The 25740-nt window shown below is 37.2% G+C and overlaps 1 protein-coding gene across 6 annotated transcripts in view; it reads right to left on the reverse strand.

Moving 5' to 3' along the window:
• The window catches only part of LOC130413215 (RNA-binding Raly-like protein), a 99436-nt gene extending 82397 nt beyond the window's left edge, over positions 1 to 17039 (reverse strand). For 2 of the 6 annotated variants that reach the window (XR_008905464.1, XM_056738258.1), the window contains exons 1-2: positions 16167 to 17039; positions 13748 to 13801 (exon numbers count right to left, since the gene is read on the reverse strand). Coding sequence is in view for 2 of the 6 variants with exons in the window: in XM_056738258.1 (XP_056594236.1) it covers positions 13748 to 13801; positions 16167 to 16272 (160 nt within the window). In the remaining 4 variants the exon portion in view is untranslated. The remainder of the gene's footprint in view (positions 1 to 13747; positions 13802 to 16166) is intronic. The other 4 variants (XM_056738257.1, XM_056738259.1, XM_056738261.1 and 1 more) reach the window with 4 other exon arrangements.
• Positions 17040 to 25740: the final 8701 nt, after the last annotated feature.

A 25740-nucleotide genomic window follows, 5' to 3' on the forward strand; every position in this document is an offset into this window, starting at 1 on the left:
TAACTCTTTCACGCATACAGTCGTTTTCATTATACAGTGCATTTCGTATACATGAGGTTTGTTTGCAATATTTTACATCAACCACAACAGGGGACACTAGTACATCATGCTATACCAGGTGTCGGTTACCTTTGCGACCAAAAGAGCCATTTTGGATCCTCTCCCACCATATAAAATGTGTCTGGAGCCGCATAATATATGTAACCTTTAATTTACTATAACACAGGTTGTTATGAATGTAATGTAGTAGTTACCCAGTTGCACCACCATGTGGCAATATATTGCGATTTTTATTGTATTTAGATGTTAACAATTATACATTTTTATCCCTGGCAAGAATTGCGATTGTTTCCCATGCGTCGTGGGTGCAAAAGCTGCTTTAATTAGACTTCAGCTTTTTTGGGTGAATTTTAGATTTGGCTTTTGTTTTTGTGGCATTTGACGAACAGTCACGAGAGACCGCCTACTCTCTGCATACGGACATCTGGCGTAAACATTATGAGAAGCGTGTTAGCCAGACAGGATTTAACTATGCCAGCTAAAGGCCTAAAAGTTTGGTTTAAAGACGAAAAACGTACCAAGCAGAATGTTTTCTCACCATTTAATTTCTAACACACGCATTGGTGATGGGAAATCCGGCTCTTTTGCAACGCTCTTTCGGTTTGGCTCCCATAGAAGAGCCGGCTCTTACGGCTCCCAAATGGCTCTTTAATAAGTATCACCTTATATTTTATTATTATTAAACATTTTGGATAATGCTTTTAATAAAATACTTATTTTTAGGCATTTTTTGTTACGAGAACAATACAAAATTCATAATATTGAACGTTTTGATAAAACTTTAATTGAACAATTGAACACATAACGACAGAAAACAGATCTCTCCCGCCTATCTCTGTCGTTCTGTACATGGCCTGTACCACTACACTTGCTATCATCAGATCGTGTTCGCTCTTGCTTCTTTCACAAAATGTTATTATCCTAACCTGTGATTGGTCGCATGGTGTGTCCATCCAAATAAAGTCCCGCCCTACCTGTGGCTTAAGATTCGGCTCTCCCCGATGGGAATCGGCTCTTCTTGTTCGCTACAAAGAATCGGCTCGTAGAGCCGGCTAGTTCGCGAACGACACATCACGCATACTGTGTTCGCCGCTGTATCACATCAGTCAAAACAGAAATAAAACTTATCTGTCATCTCCGGTGCACATGCACTTATTTATTCTTTGTCTATTCAAATGAAATATCTGAAGGGGAAAATACATGTGTAAGCTTTTTCAGGTATTTCTTGAAGAAATCAGGACAGAAGTGAACAAAATAGAAGGATTACAGTGGCAGCTGTAAACAGGTATGTGCCTCTTTCGTCCACTTGTGATTCAATCGACCAAAACCCATCTAAATATCAGGCTTAAACAGGGCCTCATAAAGAGGCCTTACATTGGCTGGGCCTCCAGATAAACCACATTGTTGTGTAATCAAATGTTTGTGGCACATACTGTAGCAAGAAAACTAATATCAATTGCTGTGTTTTTTTCTGTCATTTTTTCCAGGCTTTGTCACTTTTCCTCAAGTTGCCCCATTTGGACCTTCTCAGCAATGAGTATCCCGCGAAAGCATCACAGCTCTCACATACGTGATGTCATGGATGAACTCGCACAAACACAGAGGCGGTAGCGGGGTAATGTGGAAATCACAGAGGTGCGACGGAAAAACTTTCGGGCAAAAATGTAATGTAATGATGAACTCAACCTGAAAGAACCCGAGAGCTGTCAATCAGCAGTCCCGGGGCATTGTGTGGGATTCTGACAGAGCCAAAGCCTGTGCTTAGCGACCTGCAAACAGCTGGAATGAGATCTCAGCCAATCTGATTGAATTATTCTACTCTCAAATAGAAGGGCCAGTGCTTTAGGCTCTAATGCAGCACAATGATAAGAGGTGAGGAATTTACCTGAAAAAAAGAAAGAAAGAAAGAAAGAAAAAGAAAGAAAGAAAGAAAGCATGCAACCAAGGAAAAAGCAAGCATGCAAGCAAGAAAAAGAAAGAAAGAAAGAAAGAAAGAATGGAAATTGATTTAAGGTAACAGATCTGAAAGTCTCTATGTGATCATCATGGTACACGCCGTACAAAAACCTACTCTTGCAGTACGAGCTTTCCTGTCTTCTCAGAATCAAGTTGGAAATGAAGGCCGAAGCTTTTGCCAGCAGCCGGCGAGAACAATTTTCCCCAGCAAATCAATTCACACATTAGTTTGCTTAAGGCATTCAATACAATCGCACACACTCAATTTAATCTTCATCAAAGCAACGAGCGATACGCTGGACGCAAAAATGAAAACACGTAAATTAATTCTGAGAGATGAACACGCGCAAACAAGCTCAGATACGCTGACGTTCAGAACATTAAAGGTGACGGCAGTATTAAAGAAATGTAATGGTGTCCAGAATGAAAAACAATCTTCATTGGCGACTGCTGCATGTGTGTGAATGATATCCAAAAATGAGCGCTTGGATTTGGTCCAATGCAGGTCGTAGCACTTCAGCTGAGCAGAAACTGGACAGATGGCATGAAAGAGATGAAAAAATTTTAGGAACAGTGCATTTCCTGTTTAAACAGTCAGGAAACAATCTGATTGGTCCCTTGTGATCGGCCCGAGGCATATTAAGCACACATGGCTGTCCGTTTTGTGTGTTACTGATATAACGTCTGTGTGTCTTGTAACAAATTTATAGTGTTTAAATAATAAAAATACAATACAATAACTGTTTTATGAGGTGAATATGTAGTCTAATATGAAGTGAATATAAAAACATATATTTTTTTAAAAGTTATAAGGAAGAAACCTCCCAAAATCCCGCCCCTAAACCTAACCATCACTGGCAGAAAAACAGTTTATTAGAAATCGTCTGCCTGAGGATAGCCACTTCGTAAAATAGATTGTGTTCTTAAATCATTGATAGATATAATGTAAGATGGGATTTGGATCAATTGTTAGTAAGATCTTAAAAATAAGCGTGCTCTTAATTTCTTAACAATCAGACCGCAGATGATTTTAACCTAGCGGAAAATAAAAAGAATTAAAAAAAATATTGGCGGTGACTTCATTTACGTTCAGCTCACTGAAAACAAAGCTTTTTCTCTGATAGAAGTGCCTATGGCTGATGACAAGAGCATCATACATTATTGATGTGTGTTCTTGCGGATGGATTGATGCAAATAAATCACGCATGTGCCAGCATCGCTTTGGCACTAATCAGAGATTGAAATAGGTTTTCTGACAGATTGTTTGAATGTGGATTGACTTTCCTAACTAAGCCTCTGATTCCGTTCCGTTGTGTATCGCTGCCTAATTGCAGCGACTGATTTCCATAAATACTTCAGAGTATTGACAGTAATTAGCTTTATCTCTTTTGTAATGAGTGTGCTCGGTTTGATCCCAGGATGAAAGATACTGCTTGTATCAGATACGGGCAGAACCGGTAACCTGGTCGATGTTCAAGATCTGCTGAAACACACCGTGAACAAGGATGCTGTGGAGAATTATGAGGAGAGTGAGAGTGTGTGTGCATGTGTTAGAGAGAGAGAGCTATAATTAACTAAACATCAACTGAACTAAGGGAGAAAAACAATGAATATACAGTAATTCAAACAAATACCAATTATTCTAGTTGAACTGACTTACTAAACGGCATACACCTTAGTGAAATACATGGAAAACTAGACTTCAGTGAAGTACAGTAGAAAAGCAACATTTACATCCTTAAAGCAGTGTTTAAAAGCAGTTTTACTTTCGTAATGTGAACGTTTATCTATCAAAGATATCATTATTATTGTTTCCACCTTTTGAAACATTAACACTATTACATTTCTGCTTTTAAGCATTGGCTGATTTATAAGTGTAGAAGTCGACATTACCTGCAACAGTCTACACAAATGCTTAAAAGTTCACCAAAAAATGAAAATTCTTGATTACTTACTCGCCCTCATGTCATTCCAAACATTTTTGACTTTCTTTCTTCTGTAGAACGCAAAAGAAGATATTTTGAAGGTCACCAAACAACATTTGCCCCCAATGACTTCCATTGCATGAACACAAAACCACTGTGACATTTCTCCAAATATCTTCTTTTCAAAAATCTATCCTAAAAAGCTATTTGACTTTTGGTTGACTTTATTACCATTTGATGTTTATAAATACAAACTTCAGAGTCCTGCTAACAGTATAATGCACTTTCACAGGAAGAGCCTGATATATAAACAAACATTGCTGTGCATGCTGGCATTGGTGGCTAAACTTAAATTCTGGTATAAAGTCCCTGTAGATCAGTTCTGATAACAAGCGAATGAAATAACAAATACATTAACTAGCAAGTTCAAAGTGTGTCTAGCCAGTATTATTTTGGGTTACTAGAAGAAGGACCGTTACTTGGCTAAACTTATAAAGTAACATCAGCAAATTGTTTATTTAATAAAATTATTATACAATAAAATATGAATATACATTTAAATGAATTGATTAAGATATACATTTTTACTAGCCACTAGCCAGACTTTACTATGGGCCAGGCGTGTGCATCTGATGACACGTCTATAAAAACTAAACTAAAGTTATTATAGTTTTGAAGTTAAGTTTAATTTTATTCATATTTTAAATTAGCTATTATTTTTTAGTTTTTGTGTTCATTTTAGTTAAAGTTTTAGTAATTGTGGTATATGCTTTAATAATTTGATAATTTATTGGTTTATTTTTAATGTTGCCATTTCTATTTTTGTTTTATTTTAGTTTTTGTTTATTATTATAATTTTACTGCTTTAAACTTGCTTCAGTACATTTTTGAGGCAACATTTAAATTTTTCCTTGAGCTATGCCAAAAAATGTAGGTCAATATTTGATTTGATTTTTATGAACAGGAACGTTTACAAAGTTTTAATTTCAGTAAATTAAAATAAACTTGGTGCGTAAACAAAACGGAAATCTACAGAGTTTTACACATAAAGCCACACAAGTGTGTAAATACTGTACAGACAGGCAAAACCCAGCCCAGCAAGAATTTACTGAACTGTGAAAAAATAGGTCCCTACTAGGTACGTTCTTTGAAAACCTGAAGCAATGGCTGTGTAAATAACCGATAGAGTTCCCAAAACAAGCGACAGGAATCATGTAGTCGTTCAATGAAACGTTTCAACCCAACTGCTAGACTGCTGTGTTTAACATAAAAATCTGCCAGCGCCTGAAGTGCCTGTATTCATATTAGTGGATAAAACATTTACATAAACTAACATAAACACCAGCTTGTGCATGTCAGCATCACATAGACCAAACAAGACACACCTGACAACAGACAACAGTACGATTGTGTTTAACATCAGATTGTCTGATACACCGAATACAATTGGCTCTCAAAACTACTTAAGAAACATAACGACACCTTGAAACTCCTTAAGACACTTGCCAAGTAAAGAAATATCAGATGCTATTTCCACTTTCACTTGGTTGTTTTGTTCCCGCCTCAGTCTAAAGTCTTCACATTATACAAAAGATAGTGAAAGAACACGGCTTATAAACACAGGCCAGCGAGCACACTTATGTGCAGCGACATTTCAAAACTAATGATATCTCCCATCAAACTATAATCACTTTAGCTTTAATGATTAGTTTTTGATTCAAAGAGACGAGATACATAATCGGACCGTGCAAATATTCTCATATACAGATACAAACCCAATTATTGGGCAACTGTTGCACTTTACAGCTGGAAAATATTCATTAGATAGAAAGAACCAAACAGTAGATAAAGGGAGACGAGATCAAGAACGGAAACGTTTCACAGAACATCGTCATTTCACCACATCAACGTCAACATGGGAAGGGAAGAATCAATAAGCAGGACAGAGATGAGAGACTCCTCTGTCATCAGAAAGACAGAGACGGATGCTGATATACAGAACAAACCGCGCGTGCACGCCGGTGCCATTTACGGAGAGAAAAGGGCAGTCGGAAGGTTAGTAAAACTGCGGTTCTTATCAGATCAATGCCATTTCGATTCAGACTCTCAAATAAATGATATGAAATGCTTTTGCCGGTTCTGTCGTGCCTAGGCGTGTTATCTTTTGTGTGAAATGTGCATGTGTGTCCATGCTTACTATCACACACAAAACGTGCATTCAATCTGACGTGCATAAAAATTGCATTGGAACTCCCTCAGTTCTGAGTGTATTTTGAAAATGAACACCGTCCTGCTCTCCTTCTCACATTTAAAGTTTATTTCTCCGTAGGGATTTCAAAATATCATTAATCTAATCTTAACCATCTAGATCTGGGATGAATCACAAATATCTGAGGCTTAAAATTATGTGATAATCGGAAAAGGTAATAAAAGGGGAAGAATTGAAAATGTCATAATCAGAAAAGAAACAGGGCTGCAATATAAAACCATTTACTTATTTGTGTTTTTTCACTGGGAATTTGGCCTTTAAACCAAATTTGGCCATTCATGCTGATTTGTGGTTTGTACAGAGGCATACATCATAATCTAAATGTTTGGGCAAGGCCTGTCTTGAGCGTTTTACAAATTCTTTTATTTCTCTACAGACTAAATAAATGGGATTTTTTTGCCATTATATTCCCTTTCTATATCCACGTGGGAATGTTTTATTGACATCTATTGTTTAAATTTTGAGCTAATTATATTTTCTTTCTCTTAACCCCATCCCCAAAATCTAGCCATTTAAAACCTTTTCATTCAGACAATATTTAATATTTTTTGTTAAACTATTTCTCTCGTAGGGCTGGTCCTCTAGTTTCAGGTACATATGGTCCCCTTAAAGGGACAGTTCACCAAAAAACAAATATGCCGTAATCGTTTACTCCCCATCATGTCAAAACCTGTGAAGCACAAAAGGAGTTTTTTGGTGGTCAATGGTGTTTTTTCTTGTTTGGTTGCCAACATTTTTCAAACGATCTTTTGTGTTCGGCAGAAGAAAGTCAAACATGTTTGGAATGAAACGTGGGCGAGTAAATGATGACAGAATTTTCATTTGATCCCTTTTACATAGTCGTAGGGACACCATGACCAGCACTTTCACATGTTGAATTTAAAATTACTGAAGAGCCCGAATTGCAGATAAGTCGTAAAATGAAGTACCAAGTACTTCTAGTTGAAGTTTTTCTTTTCAACAAAGAGAAAAAGAGATTTTTCTTTCGCTGTAAGACCGTATTCTAATCAACATTGTGAACCTGTGTCTATGAATGTAACATTCAAAAATGTCACTTATGGACATGTTAAACAGACCGCGAGTGATCTAACGTCAAATTATTTAAATGTAAAACGAAGAGAACAGAAGTGTGTAAAATCGTGGTCCCTTCCAGAACATGAAGAAGGTATTGTAGATTCAGTAAATGATTTCTGGCTGTTCTATTGATTCAGCCGATCCGATACTGAATTCAAAAACGGTTCTCATAGCCCCCCGGGGAGAAATGTAATTGCTGCAGGGCTGCTCTTTCATGGCCCATGAGGTATAATGGCACCGTGTTAGCAATATTTCATCGGAGTATCAACTTTGTCTTAGATAATTTCTCCCAAACTCTGTAGGATGAGACCATTACTGACACACAGTAGGAGCTACGAAATGAATGTGGATGGCATATCTTTTCTAGGAATTTAATCAATCTTTGAGTTGATACTGAAATCTCTTCAGAAACATCTGAGCACAGTTTGAGACACTGTTCAGAACACTTCTGTGAATCTAGCAGATGCGTGCGAGATGACTGGGCTCTCGTGATATTTCTATTTTATTTGTTACACATAAAATAAACTGCACAGAGAAAAGTAAACCAAGTATGAAATAATGGTGATTATTTTTGGATGAATAAATAAATGAACCGTGTTTTCATTTTAAATTACATTTGACGTTACCGCGGCATCGTTGCCAGATGCTTCATTTTATCACCACAATCTATTTCAGTCCATAAAATTTGCCAAGTAAGATGTTCATGCTTTATGTTAGTCGAGTACTTCTTTTTACATTGCATTGTCAGGATAGTTCAACGTGAATGTTTGACCTGTAATCTGTCTTTACAAAAAACCAGACTGTTCAGATTTCGAGCTGAAGGCACCTCACAACAAAAGCCGGACCCTCAAGCTATACTTCAAACCATCTTTTCCTCCAGCAAACCCAGAGATGTTTTGCAAAACCCCAATTCTCACACGAGTTGTGCTTCCACTTTCCCAACATCTCAAAGCCACACAGATGCAAATCAATTTTTCTATGCGTGTATCCTGCTCGTTCCTTGTGTGAAAGGAGGAGGAAATTGAGGTCACGCTCCATCAGAAACTGATCGTCCCCGAACGCTCCAATTGTGGCTGCTGGAGTAGAAGAAGAAGGACAGGAGAAAGACCGTCTGTGGCAGTGCGTGTTAGGCTCCGTGTCTTATAAAGTCTAAGGGCGGTGGATGCAACCCTTGGAGAATCGACGGTCACCTGCGAGAAGAACGACCTTGGAGAAATTCAGTCTAATGACACAGATCTTGACCAGAAAAAGAAGACATGACTCATGAGATTTTATAAAAGACCATTTCTTACATTTGTAAGTTTTCTTTTGATTGTTCTGTCATGGAGGTCAAGAGGTTTGGACAGGCCAGACCATTCTAGGTAAGGTTGTGTATTCAAACAGACAACTGATCAATAAATTGTAAATGAAGCTACGCATATACAGTGCTATTAATTCAAATGCAAAATGCCAGAGGTCTGTACACAATCCAGATCTAGAGCGCAGCGCTCACTCACCAACCACTCGCACAATTCGTGCACTCCAGGTGGATTGTACATTTGAGGGCACCAAAGATAAAGCATCAAGGCTCCAAAGTTAGATCCAAGACAAGCGCTGTGAATGGCACGAGGCGAATTTCTTCCACTGCAGTGAAAGCGAGTGAGTATTCTAGAGTGACATATTTTTATAGTTTGACTGAGAGTCTGTCGTATAAAGAAAACTGAGTTTACAGTACTGTATGACATTGCTTAATAATCCTGCAGGCTAGGCAACCAACCACACAAAGCAACATTTTCATTGATACTACGCTTTGCTTTAGTCATACAGTAATAATCTAAATGAATGTAAAAGCTTTTATTTTTTAAATATATAATGTATATAGTAGGGATGTAACAATATCAAAATCTCACTCTATGATAATACCTCCGTATATCGTCCACGGTGATGATGACTTGTAAGCGTCCACTGTTCTTTATAATCTAATCTTAACTGCTGTTTACAGATATTATTACTATTATTATAGTTATATTATGAGATGGGTCAAATGACCTAAAAATAATTACAAAATAATTTCACCAGATGGACCTTAACAGGTAACATCTCTTACATTACTTTCTTTATGTTAGGCCTGGAAGACCTCTCGTTTCATACAGTCATGTGACCACGATAATATCGAGACAATTTTGCTGTTGCAATAACCCGATATAGATAATATTGTCACATCCCTAATATACAGTATAATGCTTTTAAAATCAATAAATCTGAATGCTCTAATTGTATAACATAAATTCTATATAAAGTTAAGTCTGCAATGATATATCAAGTACTTTTAAGTTGCATTCAGCTATTTTGTACAGCAGCAAGGGTATATTTGTTTGGTTTTGTTAACTCAAAGCTAACTCTTGGTTTGTTCATGAGACATACAGTATGTCTGAAAGTCAATCAGATGGACCACGTGCAAGATGATGACTTCAAAATCTATCAAGAACATGTCTACCTTACGTTTCATTTAAAAAAAAAAAAAGCATATTTTGCCATAATTGTTTCTAATAAAATTCTATGGAAAAATAATCTAAATAAAAAAGGCATTTTATTGAGGTCGTTTTGACTCTCTTTTGAGTGAAATGTCACCTTTGCATGTTTTCCCCGTCAGTATTTCCGCTCTGAGCATATGCTTCCAGTTGGTCCAGGTGATGTCCAGCTGATCTCGGTCCAGCCCAGCTGTTGCTGATGTGACGCAGATGGAGCAGTTGTTGTGTGTTTGTATCTCAGTGGACATTTGGATATGCTAATACCCATTCTACCAGCATCTGTACCTCCGCAACCACCTGCTCACCAGTTTGGACCAACATAGTTTAATTTAGCTTGGCCATGCCGATGCAAAAAACACTCACTGCCACATAATGTTCATACTCTGCATTTATCAGGGCCTTTAAAAAGGATCACAGCTTTTGGTGCTCATAACAGTGAAGCAAGGCTGTAAACTGCATTTATTCCAGTGGTTTCATGCTAATCCAAATGCTCAGAGAAAAGATTGAAGAGGCAGAGGAGTGTTTGGGAGGAGCTGCTGTAGTTATACGTAAATAAGGGGGGCATGTTCAACACCCCTTACATGACTGCAAACTCTCGTTTGTTTTTCAAATCTGATCTTTAGGACGGTGCCATTCTTTTTATGATGAAATTGAATTCAAACTAGGATTCACAGACAGACAGGCAGCAAGAATCAGATTTTAGACTCAAATCCGTTTAGTCGTATGTAGTCTAGTCATAAAAACCCTGTCTGTCTGTCCGTGAATCTGATTCGGTCGATAGCTATAGAACATGAAGACACAGAGTTGAAAAATACAGACAGCCTTTACAGTCATTTAAAACAACGTTTTGAGTGAAATAAATAACTAGGGCTGTTAAGCGATTAATCGCGATTCCAGAGTCAAACTTATAAATGTCTGTGTACTGCGCATATTAATTTTGTTTTATATACATTATATTTAGGAAATATTGACATACATACATACATATAAATATTGTTTTAATTAAATTTAAATATTATTTAAATATATATATACGTATATGCATGCGTTTATAAATACAAAATGATTTTGAACAGTAATGAGATTTATAAAAATGCACAGTACAAAGACGTCCAGTATTTTATGTAAACACAAATTTTATTCTGCGTTCTATTATCAGCACTAATTGCAGCATTGTATTCAAATACATTTATCAGCCTTTGGACAAGGATTGACTAAAGGGATGCACCGATAGGATTTTTTTAACAAACAACCATCATCCGATACCGATATTGGTAAATTGCATAGTGCTTTATAATACTAGCTATTTTTTCTGCAATAAATACATTTTCCTGAACATAAATTGTATCCATTTAACATGTTTAAATGAGGCAAAAATTAAGATAAGAATACAATAAGACAACATGACAATCTTCAAAGGTTCTTTTTGCTATCATATATTTCTTTTATATATCATTAACTCATGTTTGACTTAAAATTGAACATTTCGTTTGTAAACTTAAACTCTTCTTTTTTGCTTTTTAAGTATTTTGCTCTGAGAAAAACATTGGATGCAGTTAATTAATAAACCATCAGCATCTGCCTTTTTTATGCCGATATGCCTATGGTTGTCAATTAATCCAATATCGGCTGATTAATATCGGTGGCCAATACATCGTCGCATCCCTAATTGACTAGTATAAAACCTTTGGAAATCTAACTTAAAACATAAAAAACACTAAAAGACAGGACCAGAGGAACTGTTTATCAGCACAAGAGCATGACAGAAGAAAAAAGCAACTTTGTCACAGTATAACCATGTAAAAGTCGACAGCTCTCGTACCGCTGTGCTGATGGAACAACGCTCTCCATGATGTTGACAACCGAGAGACAGCCGCAGAACCGCACTTAATAGAGTTCTGAAAGGTTCTGAACTCCCCTTAATAAATAACACACATCCCTATGAAACCATTGCGAACGTGTGCCGGCGGGGGGAAGGTGTAGCTTTGACGTAACGCTAGGGTTTCAATCATTTGCGTTAATGAAGATTTTATGCTGGCTGATATGATAAACAGAGAGGGATAAATACGTCGGGAAAGCTTGAGCATCCCATGCGAGACAAATAGTGGGGTAAAATGACATCAGTCGGATGCGGAACGCGGTGCTGCTGAAATAGACTGTGAAATTGATTCCACGAAGTGAATCATGATTTAATCTGCCACAGACAAGGAGGTATAAACATTTCCCAGTATGAAATAAACGTTAGGGCTTACAACATGCAACATGTAAACACACGTTCTCAAGGCTCTGCTTGTAGTATTTAAAGCGGCAGACATGTGTGCACATATTGACTATTAGCTGGATATTCTTTTAAAGTGCAATCAATGAAATGTTTCTTCTATCAGTTTAAAAAAGTTTTACGAATAATAAATAAATGACTAGTAAAAATTGACGGTCTAATTACAAATATGAGTCATGTTGGTTTTGTTGGTTTTGTTGAGAAAGAGGTTTTATTCTAAAATGTTTACAACATTCGTTGGCACGAATTGAGTAGGAGTGGGGTTAGGGGAGGAGCTTCAGTATTAGCTTTTTTCTAATTACTGTATGTTTTGTACGATTCACATTGTACGAATTCATACGCCTAGTAAAATACATAAAAATTCCTTTGAAATCAAGTTGGATATCTCCAAATTATCTCCAAGCTAAAAACGCTTGCTTCTGCATGAATTATAAAGACTAGCTTCAAAATGTGGATTTTATTCTCTCATTTGCCACCTTCTTCCACAAATTAAGTGTGTATGTGTGGGAACTCCAGAAAATATTTCTCGATTCGAACCAAATGAGAAACAACCTCAACTAGAACTATTTGTCAGTACAACTCAAAATGAGCGAGTGAAAACATCAAACAAACGGTAGCCAGTGAGGCTCTCCGTGCCGTCTCACCAATATTAATTAGTCTTTTGAATGACACAAATGAGCAGAATAAATGAGACAGAACCCTGGCAATTAGTGCTAAGTCCAATTTAAAACTGCAAACTTGAGATGTACGCTCGGTTTAAAAAAGAGGGAAGGGGGACGGATTGTTCTCTATCAAATAAGTCCTTAAAAACTTCTAAAAAGGCCTTTGAAATGTGCTTTATGTATTTCGCAGATGTGCTGTGCAAGCTGTATTACGTACTTCAATGTAAGCTGATTGGAACAGAGACCTCAACAATGAGTGGGAGACACGATCAAACCACAGATCAGACCACGTACTTATTACACCGATGCTCCTCAGAGCCACATTCCTCAGTCCAGCCTATTAACCTGCTGTCAAGCTAAACACACTGTGAAATATCTCTGTTTTCTGCTGTACAATTAACTCGGTAGCTTCTTAGGCAGCGTTCGGGGTGCTGGTGGACACAAAGTGTGAAAAGCTTTAATACAAACGAATTTAAAAGGGGAAGTTCTCCCAAAAATTCTAATTCCATCATGGTAGGCAATAGTGGCCATGAACTCTTTGGAAACAAGCATTCATTCCAAATCTTTCTCTGTGTTCAACAAAACAAATTGATACAGACTAACAAGCAGGTGAGTGGATGATGACAGAATTTGGGTGAACTGTTCCTTTACAAAAGTAAATAGGGTCGTGACTGATTAAACCTTAATTTGAACAGCTCGTCCTGCAGGTTAATCCTAAACAGATTTGATGTACATAGTTTTACATCACTAATCTCACACTCTAATGGCTGAATGAAACTCAAGGTTAACAAAACAATTTAATTGGGAAAGTTAGCGGAGCACATTTTTCGTAAGAGGTTGTGCTTAAGGACTGTTACAATTTAAACGCTTTACATAATTGACACTTAAAAGCTCAGACAGATTGCCCTCATTCTTCAGAATGGGTTTGATTGTTGAGAATATTATAATTCAATGAGGGACTCTTGCGTTTATCAAATTTAAAGAAAAGAGACGTTGCTCTGAGTTTATGATACCTGAACACTCGATGCCAAAGGCGAGATGTTTCTCTTCGGGGGTATATGAGAGGGCTGTAGAGAGAGAGAGAGAGAGAGAGAGAGAGAGAAAGAGAGAGAGAGATTTTATCTAATTAAGCTTGTCATAAAGATTTGACCATGATTGGAAATAATCTCATTTTGAACTCAAGCATTTCAGTCCTTCATTTCAGAATTTTCGATGATTAGACCACGAGGCTCAGAAAACAATACCAGCTTTTGGTTATTAGAGTATCACTTAGACTGCTAGATTGTTTAAAAATCTGTGTTATGACAGACGCTTATTTTTCATATTGAGAAAGACAGATGTCTATGTTCAATTTGATATGTTTATGATTTTGAAAATCAACATTCAAGTCAACGAGGTTTACTTCAATACACATTCCTGCTCCTGTTCGTTTTTTTTAAGGTTATGGTTGTAGGTAACATCTACAACAATAACAACAAGCCATACTAATGGGTTACATCAAAAATCTCAAAGGCAAAGTTACCTTCTCCTGGTAGCTCAAGTTTTGTTCCGTTCCAAAAACGGGTTCCAGTGGTTTCAGAATTAGAGTCAACTACAATTTCCTTCACTTACAATCAGTCCTGGCTCCATTTTCTTATGAAACGCCCAGTTTTCAATATCCAAACAATTCCTGACAGAGGAACCAAGTCCTGTTCTGAGTCTCCCCAACTGAATATTTAGTTTTATTCATAAATCACAACATTACTATTGTCAGTTAATGATGACTTTAAAAAAAAATAAGTCTTACTGTAACAGAAATCACTGAAAAAACTAAATCCTTGCTCCATTCCAAAGTGTCCTGTTTTACTAACCGGCCCTGTAATTTTATCCCCTGTGACAGATCAGAGACAGTCAGTTCAAAGGCCTTTTTGACTCTGATTCTTTACGTCTTGTTGCTCTGGCGGTGTGAGAATCTGAAACCAGTACATTTTGGAAAATTATCCTCTTTATAAAGCGCCTGCTAGCTGTATTGTCTGCAAATAGACAAATGATATCAATAACACAGCATTATCTTTCTCAGCAGATCAAGGAGTAGAGAAAGGAGTCAAAAGGACTCACAAATCCTTCTAACAAGATACGACCCAAAAACAAGGGAAGTAAGTCGGCCTATTGGTACGCACACAAACACGCACAGTCCAGCTCCAATGGCGGGCACATGTCCAGCGTAAACAATTCTTTACTGGCGGTGCAATGTTTTATTCATGAGCGCGAAGCCATCTCCACACATGAGCTATCATATTTCTCAACCCTCATTTATAGCTCTCATGTGCGACGCCCAGATAACAGGGGAAAATTGCCTGGAGGGCTGAAACGTCACCACAGGAAGTAACACTGGCTATCATAACACCCAGCTGGAGAGATGACAGAGAAAGACACATTTATCAACGTACCAGAGGCATCTTTCAACACACGCCATGTACATCTCTCTACAGCTTCATATGGAAGTCAAGGCACCTTCACGATCACAGAGGGCAGAAACCAAACATATTCTAGGCACTTGCATATATGACGCTCAAAAGAACCACGCAGACAACATAGTTGTAGTTTCGTCTGCCCACACATACGCATCCTGCTGTGTCATTGATTGGGAAACTATGGAAAAGTGTACACAGAATGCTTACAGTTTTCAAAGTAGGCGAAGTACAAGAAAAAAGTTAGGCAGACAGTGCTGAAAAAAGGCTTTGTGCATTACAATAAGGTTCCCTGTAGTACATAATAGCTCCCGTGGGTAAAGTTGGCTGTCCGCGTTTGCAGAGTGTTGAAAAGCTATAGGTTTGTGGTTGGTCGCTGTCCATGGTGCTGAAACACAGCATCGAGCATCAGTTCTGAAATGCCAAGAGATCCTAAAATATTTCACCTGCCAGTCATTGAATGTTTTCTTCTCAATGGTCAGACATCTACAAAGATAAAAATTGATTGTGCTGCTGGTGGTTTAAAGTGTATTATTTACCTGTGTATTATTTACCTGTGTATGTGTGTGGGTGTGTGTGTCCATGCCTGCTGGTATGATGTGATCAATATGTGTAGCTTCAAGGATTTCAAGCTTCTTTCGAATCCATACTCATCATTTCAGTCTTGTTAAAGAATGTATCTATTATACAAAATATAGTGATATACTGTGAAATCTGAACAAATAATTCTCAAATATCTCCATATAGTCACTGACAAATCCTTTTCGTCTGAATGTTGTTATAAAAGCAACAATAAAGTTTTGTTTTACACACTCCACATAAGCTACACATTACATTGCAATGTGGTTATGCACAACAGATCTGTTTGATGATCAACAGCCAAAGAACACATCATTCACATAATAACATTTCACAATCGCCTTGCTTTTATTGAAAAACAAACAAACGTGCTGTAGGATTTTCGCTTCTTGTCCTTATATACCTGCAAGGAAGGATCGTCTGTTCGTCTTGGTGGCAAGCAAAAGACGCATTGATATTTCCCGCAAAGAAACAATTATTCCCTTCACCGAAACCTCAATCTGCATCATCTACGTGAAAAACGATACCATCCAAAAATCACTTCACCTTAAGATCATCAGCAAAAGTAAAAGGCTTTTAAAAAAGGAAAGAAAAACCAAAAACATACAAACGCCATCGGTAAGCATCAAGAAAAGTTTGGCATTAAAAGGTCTGAAAATGACTTTTCGGGTAAAGAAAAGACGCACCAGAATAAAAGCAAATGCTTCGCTGAAAATCACAAAACTCTCACGAACAAACACCGCAAAAGACAAGCAAAGCATATCTACAGCAAAAGAAAACCAAAAAGAAAAAGGTGTGAAAACCCACAACCATTGCACATACGTAAAAATGGCTTTTTAAAAACCAGTTGCGCGATGTGACACCAATGCAAGCGCGTATTTGCCCGATAGAAATCACCGCATACCGAAAACTTGATGCACGGATGCAAAAACGCCTAAAAACAAACACTTCTCAATATCACCGTTCAAACCCCAGCGCAAAAAAATAAAAAGGAGCAATTGAAAAGACAAAAAGGGTGACAAAAAGGCCTGGAAACGTACTCACCGAGTGGGAGTAAAATGTTGCGATAAAAACGCGTTATGGCACAAAACGCAGCTATGGCGAATGAAGCGCTTTCTCTCAGCCTGCTGTCATGTGACTGCTGCTGCCTGACCAGGGAAGAAGAGGAGCTCAGTAAGTCCTTATCAGTGCACACTGTGAAGTGTTTTTCCTCTTGTGTGTTTCTCCGTCTCTTTTAAGCATTCGGAGCTGCCATGATGTCAGACTCAACGTGGCATGTGAAGAGATTTTGGAGGCTTTCAACGCCGTCTTTGTTAATGTTCGTCCTCATGTATGAGTAATGTTTGTGCGTCGTATAGAGCCGCACTATCTAGTGCTAACGCCAATAACGTCGTGGGTTTTACTTTTAGGTCCGTTCTCTTGTTATTTTATGTACGTTTGTCAGATGCTTGTGGACGTTTTTCGCGTTTTAATGGGCTCTTAATGTGTTAAACTGCAGACCTTTCATGATTTTCCTCAGCATTTCTGTATGAAAGCAAAAGTACAAGCCATGGAATGTAAACGGGTTTACCAGATTTTAAAGACATCAGGTGGCCACATTACCACAAAACAATCATTTAAACGTTATCAAATATAATTAAAACGATTAAACATTGTATTTCTTTATTTAATAATCTGGAATTACTATTGTGGCCTTTGGTGGCGCTAGAGATGAGCTTCTTTTATGTTTATAGTCAAGTTTTTACGTCATTTAATTGTCACAGAAAATTAGCATGCTAGACAAATCGGACGTAACATAGCGCATAAAAATGCTACGCTATATAAACGTGTTTTAGTGTAGATGACCCTAAAAAACAAATTGAACAACTTGCAATTTATGCCAATATTGGAAACTTAACGTTATTATTGAATATTTTTATTATTACAAATTTGAAATATTATACTTTTTATATACTTTCTGTGAATAGCTGGGAATGAATAAGCACCAAAATATGGAAATCTTGAAGGGACATACTTTCTTTTGACATGTCTGTGTCTGATAATCTTAGTGGGATCTTTTAGTTTTGTCTCCAGTAATATTTAAGGACCTACTTTAAGTATACATAAATATACTTATATACACATATATACATAGTATACATATACATAAGTATACAAAACAGCATTTATAAAAAATATATTATACATCCCTGCTGTGCTTCTAAAACCTTGTATCTCCAAATAATGTGAATTCAAAGATCTTACATATTGATTAAAAAATCTTGAATAATAATTCATTATTTTTAGTCACCCTTTATGTTTATCACTAAGTTTTGCAAATATCTAACCAACAGAGTAAGTATTAAAAAGTGCTGGTCAACTTTGACAACACAGTATTTAATCTTTTAAAAAGTACAGTGAATTTGGACATCCAAGGTTTTGGAAGGACAGTGACAATTTAATATTTTAATATAAACTAAAGAGTGCACAAGCAACCAGTTCATCTCAGAACTGTCCAATTTTAATGTCAAAACCATTGCCCTTCACTGACAGAGAAAAACATATTTTGTATACATCCCAAATATATCGATGTATTCTTTATTGTTTTTCATTGAGGGCAACGCAATATGGTGGACCTCTATATACACAGTTCCATGTTGAAGCTAAACAAACCATAAATAATACAGGCACTGTGATGGAGTTTATAAGCTTATCATGCCTGAACAGGTACAACCTGGATGGCACATTGCAGGGAGTATGCAGCTGTGGTCAGGAGCCGTTACAGCGCAGAGCATTGTGGTTTATTTTTTGTAGTTTTCAGTACCTGTGTTGCCCTCGAGCATTCCTCTGATGGCACCACTCCAAAAGCTCTTTGATGGAGCACCAAGCCAGGATACCAGAACATATACATGCATAGCCTTGGACTGTGTAAATAAATCCAGTGGTGTGATATTTTATTAACTGTGAGGATCCCGTGGCTAGACGTACAGCTTAGATGACTGTCCACAGCTCATTAACTTAACCTTCGCATTTCCAATAACCACAAGTGTCATTAGAGGCCATTAGATGCACAAATTGTTATTTGCCATAATGCTGTACTGTCAGTTTCAATAGCCAACATACATCCCTCTGAATCCTTGAGTCTCCGGTGCCGGCCAATGCTGATGCTTATCACGCAAGGCATTATAGCCCTCCTTCAAAATTCCTCAGCAAGCTCCACCTAGTGAAATATTAATCAATAAATGTATATGCATTATTTATTAGCTGATTCAGAGCGTTCAAGAAAGCAGACATCTTTCAGTGGTGTTTGTGTTCTGCGGTTAAATAGGAAATGAATAAACACCTGGAAAGACGTGTGCTTCATATTTACTGAAAGATCACACGACATTGTGTTTGCACTCTTGGGCTTATTATAGTTCTGCAATCCCAAGATTCTTTGTTTTGCATCAAAGTGCGACTGAAACTGCAAATATTTGATAGACTCTGTTAATTTTGTTTTGCATTGAAAGTAACACCAAATCTGACACGCTTTGCATGTTGATCTCCATCGTTGAGAGTCTTTGGTTTTATAATATTTTTGGTATATAGTATTTCGAGACTCTAGTGGTCTAGATATTGACGCCTAGACCTTACGTAAGACTGAGTTTTAGCACCAGCCCTCAAAGCCGCCAAAGAACACAGCTGGTGACACACAGGTCTGTGGTCAGCAGTTTTATTGTTTCATGGTAGTTTGAGTTTATTGCTCAGTATGAAATTGATAACACAATTCTCTGTGTGGCCAAATCTCAGTCAGTGGCCTGCCTGAAGTACTCAGACACGTCTCCCGCACTGATTTATATGCAATATGGATTTCATTTCCTTTTGTACCCCATACATACTGTACAGTACAATGTACGATGAGTTCTATTTTCTACTTCGCTTTTTACAGTGTTGGAGCCGCGCAATTATTTAACTTAGTTGAAAAACAGATTGATGGTTCATTTTTAGAAATGCACTCCGAGCAAAGGCAGATGGCTTTGCCTCTGTTGTGATGTTTATTTCTTTTATTTTGCTTACCAAGTGGCTTTTCTTCACTTATGGGACTTTTTTCATCTTTTCTTGTCACTGGTGGTTCAGTTTTGCAGTGTAAGGGGCTGTGTCCACAGAGGCGCATTTACGCGGCTGAAAACGGCAGGAGCTCGGCTGAAAACGCCCGTTGCAGGCGCAGCGTTCTGCCCAAAGTTGAGCATTTTTCAACTCTGGGCGCTCAGTTGAATGCCGGTGCTGATCGTCGGAAAAACGCATAGAGCCAGCGCTGAGCGGCAAAAAAAAACATCAACTGGTGTCTTTTTTTTTTTAAAGCGTTTGAAAACAATTGAAAAAACGCCTTGGTCGACACACGGCTTTAAGGTACCAGATGGTTTCCGTAAAGCATCTTCATAACCGTTCTACTGTTAAGAGCACTATACAAATATATCTAAATGTAAAATTACAAATCAATAAAAAAAGGATTCAGGAATAATGAATCTGATATGGGGGATCAGGCTAACCATACTCTATATAAACACCTTTTTATATATAATTCAGTAAGGCTTTACCTCTTAGATCTTATATAAACACACATTCATTCGTTTCTTATGATGTAGAATCAGATCACGCCACTGTTTCATATTTCATACTAATTTTCTTACTGGGTATTGCCGTCTTGCTTTTTAGCTCTTTAATGTTGTGTAATATAGTGAGATCAGCTCAATTCATTTGTGTGGAGCTTTTCATGATTCATATTGTTTCAAAGCTTCTTCACGAAGAAAGAAATCTCCAAATGACCAAGACAAAGATAGAGGCAATAAAATGTTAAAACCAAGACTCAGTCTGAGTAGGATTTCCCAAGCGGACAGCAATTTACCAACATTGATATTGATTTATACAATAGCAAAAATATGTGTATATGTGTAAATTAGCCACATATTGTTACAAATTAAATATTCAATAAAATTCTACTTTCATTTTTTTTATCTATTTGTAAAAAAATATTATACGTGACTTTTTTCAGTTTTCCTCTCTACAGTTTTTAAATGCATGTATTGTGATAATTCCTGTCAATGTGTGTTAAATTGTAACAGAAACAAACCACAAGAATGACATTAATTCCTTCATCCAACAGCAATGTGAAAGATTAAGAGAATGCAAAGATGCATCAAAGTTCCATCATACAGTATGTAAAAACATTAGTGTTGTTCTTGCAGTATTAAAATAATAATAATAAATAAAATAAATGCAAATAAATACAACCTTTTCATTTGGAATTTGGGAGAAACGTTCACAGAAGTTACTTGAAACATAACTATAAAAACTAAAATAATTTTGGAGTGTTTTCTCTTTCCACGGTTGTGCATATATTCTGTTGTTCTATACAGTATATGAATTCATACAATATGCAAATAGTTGGACGTAGCATATTGGACATTAGGGGAGGCGTTACCTTCACCTCCGCCTCCTCACGGCCTTGAGATTTTCAGGGTGATGTTTTCGGAACTGACTGCTCTGTATTAAACATGGATGCCACCAAAGCCAAGCGCGTTGCTGTGAGAACAGAGGGCACGGTCTCTGTCCCTGGGCCAGGAGGAAAGATGCTAACGTATTAAATGTTAATAAAACCGCCTACATAAACTCAAGCCTACAGTCAAATCCCCGAAGCAAGAAGAGCAAAGCCAATTATGACAGCCAACTCACCCCGCACCATAGCATCATGGGAAATTACGATGACTTGACCCTTTGATTGTCATTTAACTTACACTTCCTTAATGGTGTCATAAAATTGATCTTATCTGTTAATGGCCTATTAGGGCTGGGAAATAGATGCTCTGAGGGAGATGCGCCTAAACAGAATCAGGAAAATATAAGGAACTCTATCCAGGACTTCAGAGAGTTTTATTTGGAAGAAGAAACTTACAATAGTGCCGGCTATTGATCCTTATGTACTGTAGAGATCACAGACAAGGGGTTTCGATCGCTCATTTATCAACTAAACACAACATAATCACCAAAACTAGAGCTGTCAAACGATAAATCACATCCGGAATAAAAGTTTGTGTGTACTGTGCACATTAGTTTTGTATCTATTATCACATTTAGCCGTATGTATATATTTGGGAAATATTTACATGTATTTCAATTTAACAATAATTGAAATTATATATAAATGTTTATTCATTTTTATATTTTCTTAAATATATGCATGTTTGTGTATGTTTTTTATAAATACAAAATTAATATTCACAGTACACAGAGATATCATGTAAACACAAACTTTTATTCTGGATCGTGATGAATCATTTGACAGCCTAAATGAAAATGTTTCTGTTTATTGGAATCAAATGGCCTAATTATTTAAAAACTTAAAGGGGAGGTATCACAGGCTATAACATGCATTCTGACTTCTTTACACTGTTAAACGTGCCGGCTCCTCAAGCTTAACATGGTCAACTTGTCAAAACATTTTGATGAACGTATGACGTAGTATTTCTGTTCTTGATTCACTCTGCCGGGACTTGTACAGTTTTTTAGAAAATGTATTCCCGTTTCGTAATGAGGGTTCTTAGTCCCTTATTGGACGATTCTCCAAGAAAAGCACGGCCACGTGTCATTCAGTGAGCGAAAGAGCACACCCACACGTCTACCAGCCAGCCTGAGAAAGAGCACGCCCATCAATGGAAGTTCGGCTGTGTTTGTTTGCTCACTACACTTCGGTGATGAATCTCATATAAATGGTGGATAGAAGGGGTGGTCCCAGTGCTAAAAGATGCCGGAACGAAGTCATATGTCTGTGTTTTGTTGGCAATCAGCATGTACGTGCGAAATGTAAACAACACAAACGTATAGTGACTCAAAAGTTATGCAGGGATAATGCGATGATGTATTGTGTGCTTGTGCTGTAGTTTCGCACTCCCTGCAGGCCTCCAGGAGCTTGTGTTTTTTTCCGAACATAATCATACAGCTGTATCGCTCTTTTAAAAATTTGATCTAACTAAATGACAAAATCACATTACAAAATAGCTAAAAAGCTAAAATTAGCATAAAACTAAAATAAAAGCTTATTCAAAATATTAATGAAACTGCAATAAAACTTAAAATAAAATCATAATACCTTCAGTCTTAAACAGAATGAAAATGTCATACAACAATCATAAAAGCCCTCATTTCATTTGTTTATAACTGGCAAAGACTCACTTTTGTAAACACTTACTGTTTCTTTGTTCCTTTTAAAATACATAAATCTAAATAAGGTCCTTGCCATCTGGAACCACAAAATTTACACTGAAGTGTTTGCTAAAACTTTTACAGGTGTCACAGACACAAATTATGTTATGTATTATATTAAGCAAGTTCCCTTTGCAAACAAAACAGGTAGTAAATTGAACAATATATTACATGATTTTTTATTTTTTTGAAAAAAAAAGTCTGAGATGTAATAATCCAGAAGTTCAGCAAGAGTTCGGACTGATGTGATGTGAAGTTGGAAAATGTTATAAGCTTCCTAAAAGAAAGTAGGATTTAAGAGGATTCATAATGCATAGCTTGCATCAGCAGTGCTTTAATACGCGTTTCATCTGCCACAGGGAAAACAAAACACATAATGTGGCTTCACTGAAATAATGATTTAAAGAGACAATTCACAAAAAAAACTAAATTTATATTACCTTATCTGAAATGGTTCAAAAATTGACTGCAAATCTTCATTCATTGAAGCCCTTCTCATCCCATCAGCCCCTCATGACGCATGATGGTTCATGCAGATACCATACATTCACTCGCATACATGGTATGCACTTTGACCCTGAGTTGCCAACGAGAGACATTGTGGTTTTAAGCTTGTAAATTAGCGCGCCGGTTATGAGAGCTTTCATCAGACGCGTCACACTAAAGTGCATATGAAATGTGCTTGATGGTCTTCACTTTGCTCCTGGTGGAGATTATTCCACCCCAGCTGATTCTCTCTCACTCGTGTTCAACCCTCCAATGCCCTCAATTTCTTTCTCTCTCTCTCTCCCTCTCTCTCTCAGTCCCCCCCTCTCTCTCTCTCTCTCTCTCTCTACTAATCTTTTCCCTTTTTTCAGGCATGTCATTCTTTGCTAAAGAAAATGTTACACGTGCTTTCAAGGCTCGGCCAATCAAATTAGGGGTGATGTGACGGATTAAATCAATTTTTAATTGTTATTCATTTATTTATTGATATGGCCTTGGGCCACATGCCCAAAATCAAGTCCTACCCTTCACTATTTTCCCCCAACATTTTCAATTTCATATTTTAATGTGACTTATTTTAACCTTAAAGCAGGCGTAACACACAGGGTATCTGCCAATCTCATACTAATCATGAGTACCTATAGAGTAGTATTGCATACTTCATATCTTCGAAGAGTATTTAGTTTGATCACATTTATAAAAGATAGATACAGCTTTACGATTGTTTCCGAAAACATACGGCGCGTGCGGGGGAGAGGGGTAGGCTGAACCAAAGCACGTGCGCACAAATTGTCATCAAAACACAGACATCAGTTTCACTCATGTCGGTTCATGTACGGCATCTTTTAGTGCCATATATCAGTTTCAAACGATCTCCAAATCCAGCGTTATATACACCGTTTATATAACATTCATCACCCAAATGTAGTGAACAAACAAACACATGAACTTTGCGAACATATACTCTCTCTCTCTCCTGCTTAGAAGTAAAAGTGACGTCTGCACATGCTCCTTCTACTGCTCTCCTGTGGCCGTGCCGCATGCTTTTCCGGGAGAATTGTCCAATAAGGGACTAAGAAAAGTTGTTGCAAAACAGTTTTATATCCTCAAAAAACTTTCTGAAACCTGTACGATAGCTGGGGGAGTGTATAAAGCACAGACATACTACGTCATACGCCAAACTCGATTTTTGACAAATTGACCATGTTAAGCATAAGAAGACAGCACGTTTATATTGTAAATAAGACAGAATGCATGACATGCTTTAACAGCCAAATGAATATTGTAAATTATTAAATTTATGTCCCTCTTGTTACGACAGTTTAAACAATATTTTGTGAGAGATTTTGTTAAAATATTGGAAACTAAATAAACAGCATTCTGTATTCTTGACGGTTTTTATTAACAGTCCCTCAATTGTGATTTGAGCAAATGGCTAAACCGATCTCCCCTGATACACGTGCTGGATGCTGCTGGGTTTTATTGGCTTTCTGGTTTCTTTTAACGGCCCAGTCTTTTGGTTACAACTCTCATAAACTCTGACTGCTAAATTTACGCTCAGATTAAAATCCGAGGCTTTGTGAACGTTATTCACATTTTGTGAACGTTATTCACAACATCAATATTTTGCTACAAGAATTGTGGTTGAGAGGTTTGTGAAAAGTGTTTGAATTACAAAAGGGGGCAGAGACAATGACTTCAGACTGAGATATTAGAATAGACAATAAGAACTACAATTAGAATCGCTAAACAGACATCAAAAATATGCTTTTTTAGAAAAGAAAAGTAAACAGGTTGAAAAAGAGTCACATCAGCTTTTTGTTGCTTTATTTCTGCAGTATAGTTTACGACCGCACACAGCTATTGCACCAGCTCATATAGAACACGATACATATCATTTTCCTCGCAGAATAGACTTTGTATGTAGTTCTTGATTAAAAACCCATGCATTCCTCCTTCCCATGATTCGCTTGGGTGGGCTTACAAAAATGGCCTGTAGGGATGTCGACACACTCAGCAATGATATAGTTTATGAATAAGTCTGGATATTATCAGAATGACTCTGGTAACAGGGGGAACACGATTCTTGAAGTGGAGCTAAGAGTTCAACAAAATCTATTTTCTGAACAGATGAACAGACCGCTACTTTTTTTTCTTGAAATTAACACCGTGTTCAGGCTCCGCTGGTTTGGCGTCCACCCCCGTGCGCTTTTGTTTTAATGGACGGTGCACATCAAATGAGAGAGTAGATTAAGGAGTGCATGTTAATTCCT

Source organism: Triplophysa dalaica, chromosome 23, assembly GCF_015846415.1.
Source record: "Triplophysa dalaica isolate WHDGS20190420 chromosome 23, ASM1584641v1, whole genome shotgun sequence".
NCBI classification, from domain to species: Eukaryota; Metazoa; Chordata; class Actinopteri; order Cypriniformes; family Nemacheilidae; genus Triplophysa; species Triplophysa dalaica.